Source organism: Carassius gibelio, chromosome B1, assembly GCF_023724105.1.
Source record: "Carassius gibelio isolate Cgi1373 ecotype wild population from Czech Republic chromosome B1, carGib1.2-hapl.c, whole genome shotgun sequence".
Lineage (NCBI taxonomy): Eukaryota > Metazoa > Chordata > Actinopteri > Cypriniformes > Cyprinidae > Carassius > Carassius gibelio.
Genome location: NC_068396.1, coordinates 35587194 through 35600779, shown reverse-complemented (window position 1 = coordinate 35600779; position 13586 = coordinate 35587194). Strand labels below are relative to the sequence as shown.

Here is a 13586-nt window from a genome sequence, read left to right as displayed (position 1 = left end):
TCCATGTTTTTGATTAACAACTCTGCAGATTGTTTTCATTTAATGATTGCTACATTATAAACTGCAAAAGAGATCTCTTTATTTACACTGATATCTGTATTTTTGGACTGGAACATCTAGATTCATTCTGAGGTGAAAATGCATGTGCATTTTATGCATAGCTAGCATCATAATCAAACACAAACACAAAATACTGTTTTCAGACAAGTTTCATCAATTATCATAAACAGACAGATAATCATAAACACACTCTGTTGATTACTGTCAGGTGAAAGTGACATGACATGGTGTCCCATACTCAGAAATCATGCTCTGCATTTAACCCAAACACACACACACACACACCATGAACACACACCTGGAGCAGTGGGCATCCATTTAGGCTGCGACACCCAGGGATCAGTTGGGGGTTCAGTGCCTTGCTCAAGGACACCTCACTGTGGAATTGAAGCTGGAGAGAGTGCTGTACATTCACACCCTAACCTACAATTCCTGACAGTACAAGACTTGAAATCACAACCTTTGGATTTCAAATCTGACTCACTAACCATCAGGCCACGACTTTCCCCAGGTTCAGTGCCATGCACACACATTCTGAGGGGTAGTGGCCCAAACCAAAAAAAGACTTCAAAGAGAAGACGGCACTATTTTCATGTCTGTCCACCAGATGTCACTCTCTCTAATGAATGTGATGACCTCAAGAAGCTATTTTTTAATAACCTTGAATATTACTTTTTTTATGTAAATTAAATCTGCATGTGTTTGCTTTGTTTTGTGACCCTTACCAAAAATAAGTACAGTTTAAGTTTATTTTATTAAGTATACTTAAGTAAAGTTCAAGTATTTTTTTTTTATTATACTTATGTAGCAAGTATACAAATATCAGTGCTCTAGTAGTATACTTGTACGTGTACTGTTTCAATTCTCTTTGGGACTAAATTGGCCCACTTTCTACTATAAAAAAGTATACTTTAAGTGTTACAGTAGTAAAAAAATGTAATTTAGTAAAATTTAGTAAACTAGTTTGCATGTTTTAGTTTGTACTGCAATTTTACTAAAAGTGAACTTATATGTATACTGATGTTTTACTAATTAGATACTTGTAGCATTTTTGTACACTTTGAAGTATAGTCTCAGGAAACTTCTAGTTTAGTAGTACTATACTGCAATTTACTTGTAAATTTTCTTTAAGTTAACTTTGCATCATACTTATGAATACTTAGTATATTATTATGTCTCTATTTAAAAATGTGGATATATTTTGTTATATGAAAATCTGAACATACAAAACATCAAAAGAAATAACAGGGTATCTGCTTGTAAACAAAAAGATTCTAGCTTCATGCAACACTTTTTTATAAACATGTGGGTAAGTTTTATAAATAAAAAATAAAGAAAGAAATAAACATTAAAAAAACTGAAAAAGGACTAAATTATTTAAATTATAGACTAAGTTTATTTATATAGCACATTTCATACACAATGGTAATTCAAAGTGCTTTACATAAAACAAAGTAAAATAATAATAAAGAAAAACAATAACAATAATAAAACAAGCAATTGTAAAACTTTTAAAATTATTAAAATTAATTTAAAACAGTTAGAAAATGATTTTACATAAAATAAAATAAAATAAAATAAAATAAAATAAAATAAAATAAAATAAACAGTGAAAATATAGTGCAATCAGTTCGGACATTGCACAGTGCTCATTCAATAAATGCACAGCCAAACAGATGAGTTTTGAGTCTAGATTTAAATGTGACTAGTGTTTTAGCACATCTGATCTCTTCTTGAAGCTGATTCCGCGGGCAGCATAGTAACTAAAGGCAGACTCCCCTAGTTTTGTGTGAACCCTTGGCATTTCTGACTGACTCGATCCTAATGATCTGAGTGCTCTGTTAGGCTTATATTCAGTGAGCATATCTGAAATATATAAACTGAATTCAGAATGATAATCAATATGTAGATGGAGTCCAAAAGCTTGACAATCATTATTACCTCTTCAATGGGTTAAAAAGATAATGTTAGTTGATAATGTTAATGTTATTGATTTTCGGTTTCTTCTTTGCTGTTTTTGTGTTTTGGAAATTTTGTGTGTAGGTGTGTAATAGCGCCCTCTACCATACACAATGGAAACGTTCTTGTAGCACAAGTAAACTTTAGCACAATGTAGACTTTTCTGAGTGTAAGTCAAGTATACTTAAATGTCATTTTAAGTATATTTATGTGAAGTGCATAAGTAAAAAAGTAGACTGAAAGTATACTTTCCTTTTTTTTTAAGTTTAAACGACCTATACTATAGCACACTTGAATAAACTTCTCTTTCTTTAGAAGGGCCCTGGATGGTCATATGCAGCATGAGTGAAATAATAGTTTCACTTCCTTTTTCATTAACCATATCTCTATCTCTCTCAGAGGAAGTGGGCATCTCTGTCACATTCATCTGTTCGTGTTAAACATGTGACCAAGAAAGAAACAGTAAAACTCATCTGAACACACATCGAGAGCTTCAGAAGAACTGAATCCACTAACAGCAGAGAAGATCACTGAAGAAGAGAGAAGAATGAAGATCATCTGGACTTTTACTCTGCTGATGATTCCTGGTGAGAGTCTGAACTCAGTAAATCACTCGAAACAGCACAGACTTTCACTTCAGCTCATGAATTCACTCTGAAAAACTTTCATCTATGTTCATTCTGATATAAATATGTGATTGTTGTATTAAGATGCTTGTTTGTTGTAGGTGTGTTGAGCTCCATCAGTGTGACGGGATATTCAGGAGGAGGAGTCAGCATCACATGCAGATATGATAGAGGATATACAGACAAGAACAAGTATTTTTGTAAAGGAGAGTGGTCAGAGTGCACAGACCAAATCAGGACTAATACTAAAGATAAATGGGTGAATGATGGAAGATTCTCTCTGTATGACGACACAAGTGCAGCAGTTTTCACTGTGACTATCAGAGATCTGAGTGAACAGGATTCTGGCATTTACTACTGTGGGACTGATATTTATGCAAAAGTAGATTCCTACACTGAAGTGAAGCTGAATGTTGTAACAGGTGAGTAACTGAGACTCTCAAACCCATGATGATCATCAACATCACACACACAACACTGACTCTGATTACTGTGACTCAAAGATGTAATCCTCTAAGATATAATAAATATCTTCTAATTTTAATGTAATATTTACAGTCATAATTCATAAACTTACATTCATTAATAATGAAACAGATATTTTTTTTTTACTTAAATGACCAGATTTGTGTTAATTGAGTGATAATTTGCCAGAATTTGTGTTTTACAGATGAAAAATTCGGTGCTGTGAGAGGATATTCAGGAGGAAATGTGATTATAAACTACAAATATAAGACGCTAGAAGAGAATCCTTTGATAGATGTGTGTAAAACTGGAGCAGATCGATGTTTTACTCTAATAAACACTGACAGAGCAGCAGAATGGACACATGACGGTCGATTCTCTGTTCATGATGACAGATCTGCTCGTCTCTTACGTCTGTTTATCAGAGAACTGAATGAGAACGATTCTGGAGAATATAAGATTACAGTCAAAGTTTCTGAAGACTACAGTTTCATGCATCTGTTTCTGTGCTGAACTGATGAATCTGGTGTTTAATGTGAACTTGATTTGTCTCTCAAGCAGCTGATTGTTGTCAGAAGAGCATCAGTCTCTCCGCTGCTGCAGGAGGATCTGTGAACATCAGCTGCAGATACCCACAATCCCACAGTGCTGATGTGAAGTTTGTCTGCAGGAGATCTGGATCTGATCTCTGTGCTGAAGAGACGTCTGTGAAGGAGAGCAGAAGATGGAGCGCTGAGGGACAGATGCAGCTGTATGATGACAGAGAGCAGCAGCTCCTGACGGGAATCATCAGTCATGTGACTCAACAACATTCAGCTGAATACTGGTGTGGAGTTCAGTCTGATCCAGGACACAAGAGCTTCATCACACGAGTCCTCGTCAGCGTTACTGGTACAGATGACTCTCACACTCATATTCATTTTAATGTTATTTAAAATCACAGCTAGCTTATGTAGCTCATGTGGGAATCTATTATGGGTGTCTGATTAAGACAAAGGTGTAAAACTGTATAAACTGTATAAATTGCCACAGTATATTAGGTTAAAATATACTGTGGCAATTGTGTTTGGAGATAACCTAAACTAGCCTGTTATACCATACTCTGCTACTTTGCTTCATAGACAGAGTCTGGAAGGAGACATCCCTCGCTAACGTCACGTATGTGTTTACCGTGCATGCGCTTGTAATTTGCATTGTGTGATAAAGTTACATACATAGTGTAAACTAATATTACACTTTAATGGCACCTTTTTATACTTATATAGTGGCATCTATTTAATAATTTGAATTAAAATTATAATTAACACTCAGTAATTATTGCATACTGTTTTATAATGTACTACAAGACAGTCTTTAAATATCTCACTGCACCGGAGGCACTGGGTCAGAGAACTTGACACCCGGAAACTCTGGTTGTATTGTTCAGACAATGCATTCCAGTTCACGACACCTAATTTACTTGAGGCTTGTCTGCCGTTTAAAATCATCGGTTACCCATAAGCCAATCACATAGCGTTTGGTTATGAGGTGTGTTATGCGCCGGCTCAGCCGCCTCACACTTCCACTGTAAACACAGGTATTCTGAGTTGATAAAATAACTTTTCCCAAAACCTTTCAGGACTCTGGAGTAAGGTCACAGCAAAATCTCCTTTCAAAATGTGAAACAAAACACTCTTCTTGTTCGGGCTTCAGTTGGAAAATGCACATGCAGCTCCGCCCCACACATACTCTGATTGGTTAAATCGTCTTTCATAGACTTACATGATAGGAAATGTGTGCGTAATTGGTGTATGATGGATAATGCGGTTTAAAAACTAAAAACGCTGTACAGTTTTATAAAGCCTTCATAATGCACAAAAGAAGAAAAACAAAACAAAACATTAGCCTGTAACTCGCCATGTCCCTGAAATGATTGTTTTGTTAAATTAAGCTGATCTTTAGGCTAACATATGAATATAGCAAATTAATTGGGTTGATTATCCACAGTAAGACGATTAGCACAGCAAAATCCCCAGTGTTAATTTAACACTCTGAGTGTGGACTCATATAAACACTGAAGCAGGGTTAAAAGTAACACTGAAGCAGAGTTGAAGTTAATGAGATAATTAAGAAGTTATTTGAGTTATGATTGAGCATTATTAAAGACACCTGATGTTAACAAGCAGAATCACCAACTGAGAAAATCACAATTTGTGTGTCACCATTATAGTGGTCAGTGTTTGCTTTAGTTGGGATCTTGGCTTGTAACTTTTTAATTTTAAAATGGGTTTGGCAAGCCAAGAGCAAAAGTCTTCGGGTGGTGATGATTATGTTTTAATGTAATCGTTGTTTGACATGAATCACTGAACTCATTTAAGCTATTTTCTTTAGGTAAAACTTCCATTAATGACTAATATCTTTGATTCCACAATGAAAGAGTCTGTATTCTCTATACTGGCTGTTTTGTAGGCATCTTTTGCAAGTGATTCTGACTTTTTTTATTACATTTTTTTTATTTTAAGGCACACAAAGATAACAAGAATCAGTGTATGAATCTCAACAACAGTGACAAACAGCATATTCAGATAAACAGATCTACTCTGAACATCACAAAACTAGATACTACAAATTCACATAAAAACAGCAAATATGAAATATAGTTAGAATAAGAAGCTGAAAAGACAGTTCAGATCATAATTTATTCATGCCGCAATGCATGATGGGAGCCATGGATGAGATTTTTTATTGGCTACAACATGCTTTTTTGATGGTCACCGTTGTTGTGATGCTCACGCTGATTCTTGATGTCTATGTGTCTAAACGAAACTTTTTTTTATGTAGAACTAACTTTTAAAAACATCCCATACCCATACACCTAAAACGCTGGATTGCTTACTTTTTTTCACTTATGTATACAGTAAAGAACCTTGAACTCAGGCATTCAGGTCACTCCACAATCAATACCACACATGGTTGCTTTAGCCGCACAAAGGCTAAAGTAAATAACTGAAAGTTCAAGATCCCAACTAAAGCAAACACTGACCACTATAATGGTAACACACAAATTGTGATTTTCTCAGTTGGTGATTCTGCTTGTTAACATCAGGTGTCTTCAATAATGCTTAATCATAACTCAGTCTCACAGCCACTGTCAAATATTGAGATAAACTTTATAAAGTATCATCTATTTGTATTAAATTGGTATCTTTTCCGATATCCATTTTGTGACCATTGAGCTGATTCTTTTCAATCAGCAGGAATGATTCGGGACATCGATCTACATTTAATGTGGCTTAATGCATTAAAACAGTCTTTTTAAAAGACAAAACTCAGTAAACAAATTAATAATAAAGCATTCTATTCACTGACAGGCAGATGAGTCCAGAATAAGAATGCAATGTGTTTGATTACGTGTTAAGCGTTTTCCTCCCATAGAAAACCATTAGACTAAAAGGAAAACGTGTAACATCCCACATAGCAACATTGTTTTGGCCCAGATCCGGCCCACATCTGGCACCAGTGGAAAGATGATCTGGCTCACATGCAGAGTGGACTGATGGCACTTGGGCGGACCGCTCCTGTTTGCCAGATTTGAGCCACAAGCAGGCCATAGCAATGCCACATGTCAGCCAAGAGTCTTGGCTGACATGTGGCATTGCTATGGCCTGCTTGTGGCTCAAATCTGGCAAACAGGAGCGGTCCGCCCAAGTGCCATCAGTCCACTCTGCATGTGAGCCAGATCATCTTTCCACTGGTGCCAGATGTGCAGAGGTGGAGAGTCCAGGGGTCAGAAAGTAAAAGTCCTGCCACATTTTTGCTCCACCCATGAACTCAGCAGCTGATTTCACCAGAGGAGGAAACAAGTCATTCCTTCCAAGTCACAAACTAGTCTCAACTCAAATCCCAAGTCCTCAAAGAGTTAAAGTCAATGAGATAATTAAGAGACTAATTAAATGATGATTGTGCATTGGTGATGAACACCTGCTGTTATTGTGCGTTACAGAGGATCAGATGCTGATGTTGTATTGGTTAAAATTATGCCACCATCATGGAGATCAGTGTTTGCTTCAGTTGGGCTCTTGACCTTTGGCTTCTTGTGTTAGATATTTCTCTGTAAAAGTACATGTGCTGCTATAAAACAGTGCGATCATTGCTTTGCAGAAAACCGTTACTAGCTGCTTTTACATGATGAAGTAATTATTAGGCATCAGTCTGTTTATTTCCAAAACAATTTTGTGTATTTATTATTAACAAATGTTCAGTCTTTAAATAACCTACCTTGTGGAACCGTTGGTTTAATCACTATAATGAATACATTTCCTAATGTATGTAATAAATATATATTTTTGAAATCTTTTCCTAATAAGATGCACAGACATCATGACCCAGCATATGAATCTCAACAATGGTGACAATCAACAAAACGCTTCAAGCTGAAGTGCATGCTGGGTAACACCATAGTAAAAACTCCCATCATGCACTGTAGCATGAATAATTATTGTAACCACTGTTGAGGATCATATGATAAGTGCTCATGTCTAAAATCCTGAGCCTGTACAGTTTTTTTTTCCCCCAATATTTAAGCATTACAATAATATTTGTTTAATAGGACTTTTTTGTAGTTCAGTAATTGCTGAACATAATTTAACAAACCAAAGAGAGACACCTTCATGAAGTTAATTAAAATGTTTTAGAAGAAAAAAGGGCAATTCAATTTTCTACTTCAAGCTTTTCATTCAGTAATGTGTTAATGTTTACTACGTAACACAACCGCAAGTGTTTAAAAGCAAATTACTTTGAATTATTAAAAAGGTCAATAGCCCAACTAAAGCAAACACTGATCTCCATGATGGTGGAAGGTTTTTTTTTTTCTTTTTTTCTTCCAGTTGATTTCATCCAAGGCTGTGCTTAAAGTCAATTGTAGTTCTTGTGTTTCTCTTTTCTTCAGTGATGTTGATTGTTAACAGCAGGTGTTCATCACTAATGCAGAATTATCATTTAATTAGTCACTTAATTATCTCATTGACTTTAACTCTTTGAGGACTTGGGATTTAACTTGAGACTTGTTTGTGACTTGAAAGGAACGACTTGATTCCTCCTCTGGTGAAATCAGCTGCTGGGTTCATGGGTGGAATAAATATATGGCAGGACTTTTACTTTCTGACCCCTGGACTCTCCACCTCTGGCCAAGAGTAAAGAAATTAAACAGAAATTGACCTTATCTGAGCCACAAAATCTGTGTATATTAAATATGAAGTAATTTCAGCCTTAATAAACCTGTTAACAAACAGAATCACTGAAGGAAAGAAGAGAACAGAAAAAGAGATGAGCAAAAACACAAGAACTACAACTGACTTCAGCCACAACCTTAGATGAAATCAATTGAAGATAAAAGAAGACATTACATCTCCGGAGATCTCACCAGAGGATGATTAAACAACTCCACAAACAGCATTACCAGCTTCAATTATTACTAACCAGACTGACTTTATTTCTGTTAGACATCTACAAAAGTTTTTATTGAGAATTAACAGAGGTTTAACTCTAATGTGTTTCACCATAACAGTGATTAGTGTTTTCATTAGTTGGGCTCTTTTTTGGCTGCTGTGACGGTGAGTTTGTTAAACACATTTGTAGCTTCAAAGAAAGCTAAAACGAATTTAGGTCAAGTGATGGCGGTTATCTGTTGATGGTTTTATAATTATCATGAAACAGGCTGATATGCTTTTTTTTTTAATCTAACAATTGTTTAATTAACATATTCACGTCACAAACCCTGTGTTTCTGCAGCATGAGATCCAGCAATATTACAACAATCAGTTAGAAAATTTTAACGAACATGAAAACCTCAATCTATGATGACACACAGACATCAACAGTAAGAACATGAATCTCAACAATGGTGACAATCAAATGTACCTTGCTGCAATGCATGCTGGGTACTAGCATAGTACAAAACTCCCAGCATGCATTGCAACATGAATAAATTATGCAGCTGAATTGTCCTATTATTTTGTTTAATTCTTAATATTTTCTTATTTTTTTTGCTGTTGTTTAGTTGTGACTTAGTAGCTTTTCAGTGAAGTTTTGAATTGATCAGTTTATCTAAATATTTCTGATTGTCACCATTATTCAGATTAATGTGCTGATTGTTTATATATGTGTGTGGCAGCATAGGTTATTTTTTTTTTTTTAGCTCATGTTTGTTAAAAGATTTTAACTGATTGTTATAATACTGCTGGATCTCATACGGCAGAAACACAGGGTTTGTAATATGAATGTATCATTGGAACAACATAATTGTTAGATTTTAAAAAAATAAAAAATCACTGAACCACTGTACTTCATGATGATTATAAAACCATCAACAGAAAACAGCTGTCACTTGATATCATGTCACTTTAGCTTTCTTTGAAGCTGCAAATGTATTTAACAAACAGCAGCCAAAAAAAGACAAAATATATAATAAGAGTTAGGAGCCCAACTAATGGAAACACTAATCACTGTTATGGTGAAACACATTAGAGTTAAACCTCTGTTAATTCTCAATAAAAACTTTTGTAGATGTCTAACAGAAATAAAGTCAGTCTGGTTAGTAATAAGTGAAGCTGGTAAAGCTGTTTGTGGAGTTGTTTAATCCTCCTCTGCTGAGATCTCCAGAGATTTAATGTCTTCTTTTATCTTCAATTGATTTCATCTAAGGTTGTGGCTGACGTCAGTTGTAGTTCTTGTGTTTTTGCTCATCTCTTTTTCTCTTTTCTTTCCTTCAGTGATTCTGCTTGTTAACAGGCTTATTGAGGCTGAAATGACTTCATATTTAATATACACATATTTTGTGGCTTAGATAAGGTCCATTTCTGGTTAATTTCTTTTCTCTTGGCTGACATGTGGCATTGCTATGGCCTGCTTGTGGCTCAAATCTGGCAAACAGGAGCGGTCCACCCAAGTGCTATTATTTTACACTGCATGTGGGCCAGATCATCTTTCCACGGGTGCCAGATGTGGGCCGGATCTGGGCCAAAACAATGTTGCTATGTGGGAAGTCTCTTCTGCTCACCAAGTCTGTCTTTATTTCATCCAAAGTACATCAAAAACAGTAATATTGTGAAATATTTATACTATTTAAAATAACTGTTTTCTATCTTAGTGTATTTTAAATGTAATGTATTCCTGTGATCAAAGGTGAATTTTTTAGCACCATTCCTCCAGTCTTCAGTGTCACAATTATTACTCAGTTAATCACTAAATTACTTAATTGCAATGTACATCTTCTTTCAGTGAACTCAAATGAATTAAGTTCAGAGTACTCATAACTGTTAGTTTTTTCAACGTAAACGGTTTAAGGCAATCGGTTTCCTCAAATGGTTTGAGTTAACATAACTTGTCAGGTTTTTAGGAAACATGAATTCTGGGTAGTGAATGACATCAGCAACACTTGTATTTACCATGAGACACGTGACTCAAGATCTCTGTGAGAAATCAGCCTATAGAAATTCATTGTTTTGTTGCTTTATTTGCAGATGATACAGAAAGAACATCATCACGATCATCACCATCCTCTTCATCATCATCATCACCATCATCATCAACATCACCATCACCATCTTCATCTTCATCATCATTAACATCATCTTCATCATCATTTGAATCTCCTCTACAGAGAATGTGTGTCAGAACCTGATTTATTTTAAAGGAGTCTGAGATGTTCATTATTCGGTGTCTGAAATAAACACTTATCATCAAATGACACTCACACTGTGTGAACAGATCATATTTAGCAAATACACATTGACTGTAACATCAGAGTTTCCTCCAGATGAGATCTATGTTTCTTCTGATATGTAAATATTTAATGTAGTTTTTTTTTTTTTTTTTCAGTGTGTCACTTGTGTATTTAAGGCTAAATACATTAATATGAGATTTTCTGTAAAGCTGCTTTGAAACAGCATTGAATGTGAAAAGCAATATTTAAACAAATATGACTCTTTTGTGATATTGAGTGATATTAGTCTTTTTTAGACTGGAGCGTCTAGATTCAGTCTGAGATAAAACTGTCATTCTTTTAAGAAGTGAAGTGTGCATTTTAGCATTAATGACTTCAAAATCAAGCTTAATCACAAAATACTGTTTTCAGTAAAGTTTCAAACACTGGCAGACAGATGATCATAAACTCACAACACGGATTGAGACACTGTTATTATGTGGAGCTCCGTCAGACTGAACAAATAAACCATTTCTGTCCAGGGCAAGAGTTTGTTTATTTAATTTCATATTGATCACAGATTGTAATTTTCTCAAATATAAAATTATTCTCTCAGTTATATTCTGTATATAGTACCTGAAGAAAACAATTAGTGATACAATTAATTTTTGACATAAAAAATGCAATAATAAATCATTGTATATAATCAGCAGCTGAATGTGAATAACATCTCAGTAAGAGCTGCTGCCAGGGGCGTAGCAACCGGGGGGGACGGGGGGGGGACACGTCCCCCGCACTTTTAGAAACAGGTGATTCTGACCCCTGCTAATTTTTTTTTTTTTTTTTTTTTTTTTTTTTTAGGATCCAGCGTGAATATTTCCTGTAGTGTTCTCTGATTTGTTACTTAGATTTGAGTGAAGTAACATTCAGCCAATCACAGAGCGAATCATCTCCTGGGCGCGTCTGCTATGAGCTTCAAATCTCTTGTTACTCTTCTGAATTTTCGTTCGTTCGTTTGTTCACTTTGCTATTAGGCCGTCTGGGATAAAATGCACCCCAGAAAAAAGCAAAGGACGATTACATCCTTTTTTCAAACACACACTGTAAGTATGTTACAGTATGTCGCGATGACACGAATCGCGCGATAAAGTTTTCATGTTATGATTTAACCTATTGAACCCGTATGGACCTCGTCATGTCATTCAGTGTGTTAAATGCTCTCCTAATTGTCGCTTTGGATAAAAGCGTCTGCTAAATAAGACGTAACAATGTTATTGGTTTCTGCTGTCTTTTGTTTGTCTACGTGCTGCTCGCGGAGTAAAATTATCATTTCACAATAAATCATATTTGTTTTGCAATGAATATCTTAAAATTCATATTCTTTTAATTCATAACTGTTACTTTATGTCCTAACTAGTCTGTAGGAAAGGCAGGCTGTGACGTCACTGGCAGAGAGAGGGGGCAGTTGCTCAACCTCTCCAGAATGTGTACAGGTGAGATTTGTATAAAAAAAAAAGCAGATTGACTATCTTAAGCTGCAGTAGGGAACTTTTGACGCTCTAGCGGTTAATACACATAACTGCTTGCATCTTGCGGAAGAACATCGTAGCCGGAACTACTTCTCTCTGTTTATGTCTATGAAGAATCACAAAGGTACTGGGTTACTCCGCCGCGGTACCCCCGAAGCGATCTAAAATAGTCCGAATATAAACATTATTATAGGTGTACCCTAGTGATTCAGGACAAGCCAAAAACACGGTTTGGAAAATAGATTCATGTTGTACTCGCTAATTATATACATTTTTCTACATTTTGAACACAAACAAAGTTACGGACCGCAGCTCTGATTGGTTGTTTTTTACCGGGAGTGATGTATTTCTGCAAATGGCAACAAGTATCCCAGAGTGCAGTCTGGACGATGGGGCGGGGCGACACGTTGGGGCGGAGCGACACGTGTCGCCCCGCCCACCTCAGCGGTTATTGGTTTATGATTAAGATGAGCTTATTGGTGTACAGATGAGTGACGATTTTACAGCTTTTTGGTATAGAGAATTATGACGCTATTAGCAGGATTGGAATTCGGAAGTAGACACTCAGATGAATAAACTTTTAATATAAATTAAAAAGTGAATATAAATGTTGTGTTTTTGCATTTATTGTTGCATTTCCACAACATACCGTATAAAGACAAAGAGTTTTGGATTACGACGAACAGAATAGAAATAAATGGTCTACTCCCTCAATGGCATTAGTGTAGACGCTACCTCGGCATTACTCGCTGGTTTGAAAATGACACGGCAATATTATGCGAAGTATGGTTATGTAGATAGTCATGGAGTACCTTGATTTATATATTCAAATTATATATACATACATATATATATATATATATATATATATATATATATATATATATATATATATGTGTGTGTGTGTGTGTGTGTGTGTGTATATATATATATATATATATATATATATATATATATATATGTGTGTGTGTGTGTGTGTGTGTGTGTGTGTGTGTGTGTGTGTAACAAATTGTCACCAGTCTCTGAACGTCACCAATAATATTCTGAATATTCCCTTAGCCCCTACGAAAATTTACCATGGTTCTGCTACAGTAACTATAGTAAAACTATGGTGTTTTTATAATTACAGCTCACAGTAATTAATATGCCAACAAATATTTTTACTACAATACATCCATGGTTACTTTTTGCAAGGAAGGAACTATACAGGTTCTAAAGAACTTGCCCAAAAACACTTGTTACTTTCTTTTATTTGTTTTCTGAACT

General features: G+C 35.4%; 3 protein-coding genes across 5 annotated transcripts in view; 2 read left to right on the top strand and 1 right to left on the bottom strand.

Moving 5' to 3' along the window:
- The window catches only part of LOC127949439 (B-cell receptor CD22-like), a 336416-nt gene that overhangs the window by 242119 nt on the left and 80711 nt on the right, over nucleotides 1–13586 (bottom strand). The gene's annotated exons all lie outside the window — the stretch shown is intronic.
- Nucleotides 1–13586, top strand: part of LOC127949475 (uncharacterized protein DDB_G0271670) — a 44470-nt gene that overhangs the window by 20738 nt on the left and 10146 nt on the right. The window contains exons 2-3 of one of the 3 annotated variants that reach the window (XM_052546817.1): nucleotides 2419–2606; nucleotides 2747–3067. The exons of 1 other annotated variant lie outside the window; for it this stretch is intronic. In XM_052546817.1, coding sequence (XP_052402777.1) covers nucleotides 2567–2606; nucleotides 2747–3067 — 361 coding nt within the window. In that variant the 5' untranslated portion in view covers nucleotides 2419–2566. The remainder of the gene's footprint in view (nucleotides 1–2418; nucleotides 2607–2746; nucleotides 3068–13586) is intronic. One more of the 3 variants, XM_052546816.1, reaches the window with a different exon arrangement.
- Nucleotides 3855–13586, top strand: part of LOC127949492 (polymeric immunoglobulin receptor) — a 60880-nt gene continuing 51148 nt past the window's right edge. The window contains exon 1 of the mRNA XM_052546856.1: nucleotides 3855–4001. The gene's annotated coding sequence lies outside the window, so the exon portion shown is untranslated. The remainder of the gene's footprint in view (nucleotides 4002–13586) is intronic.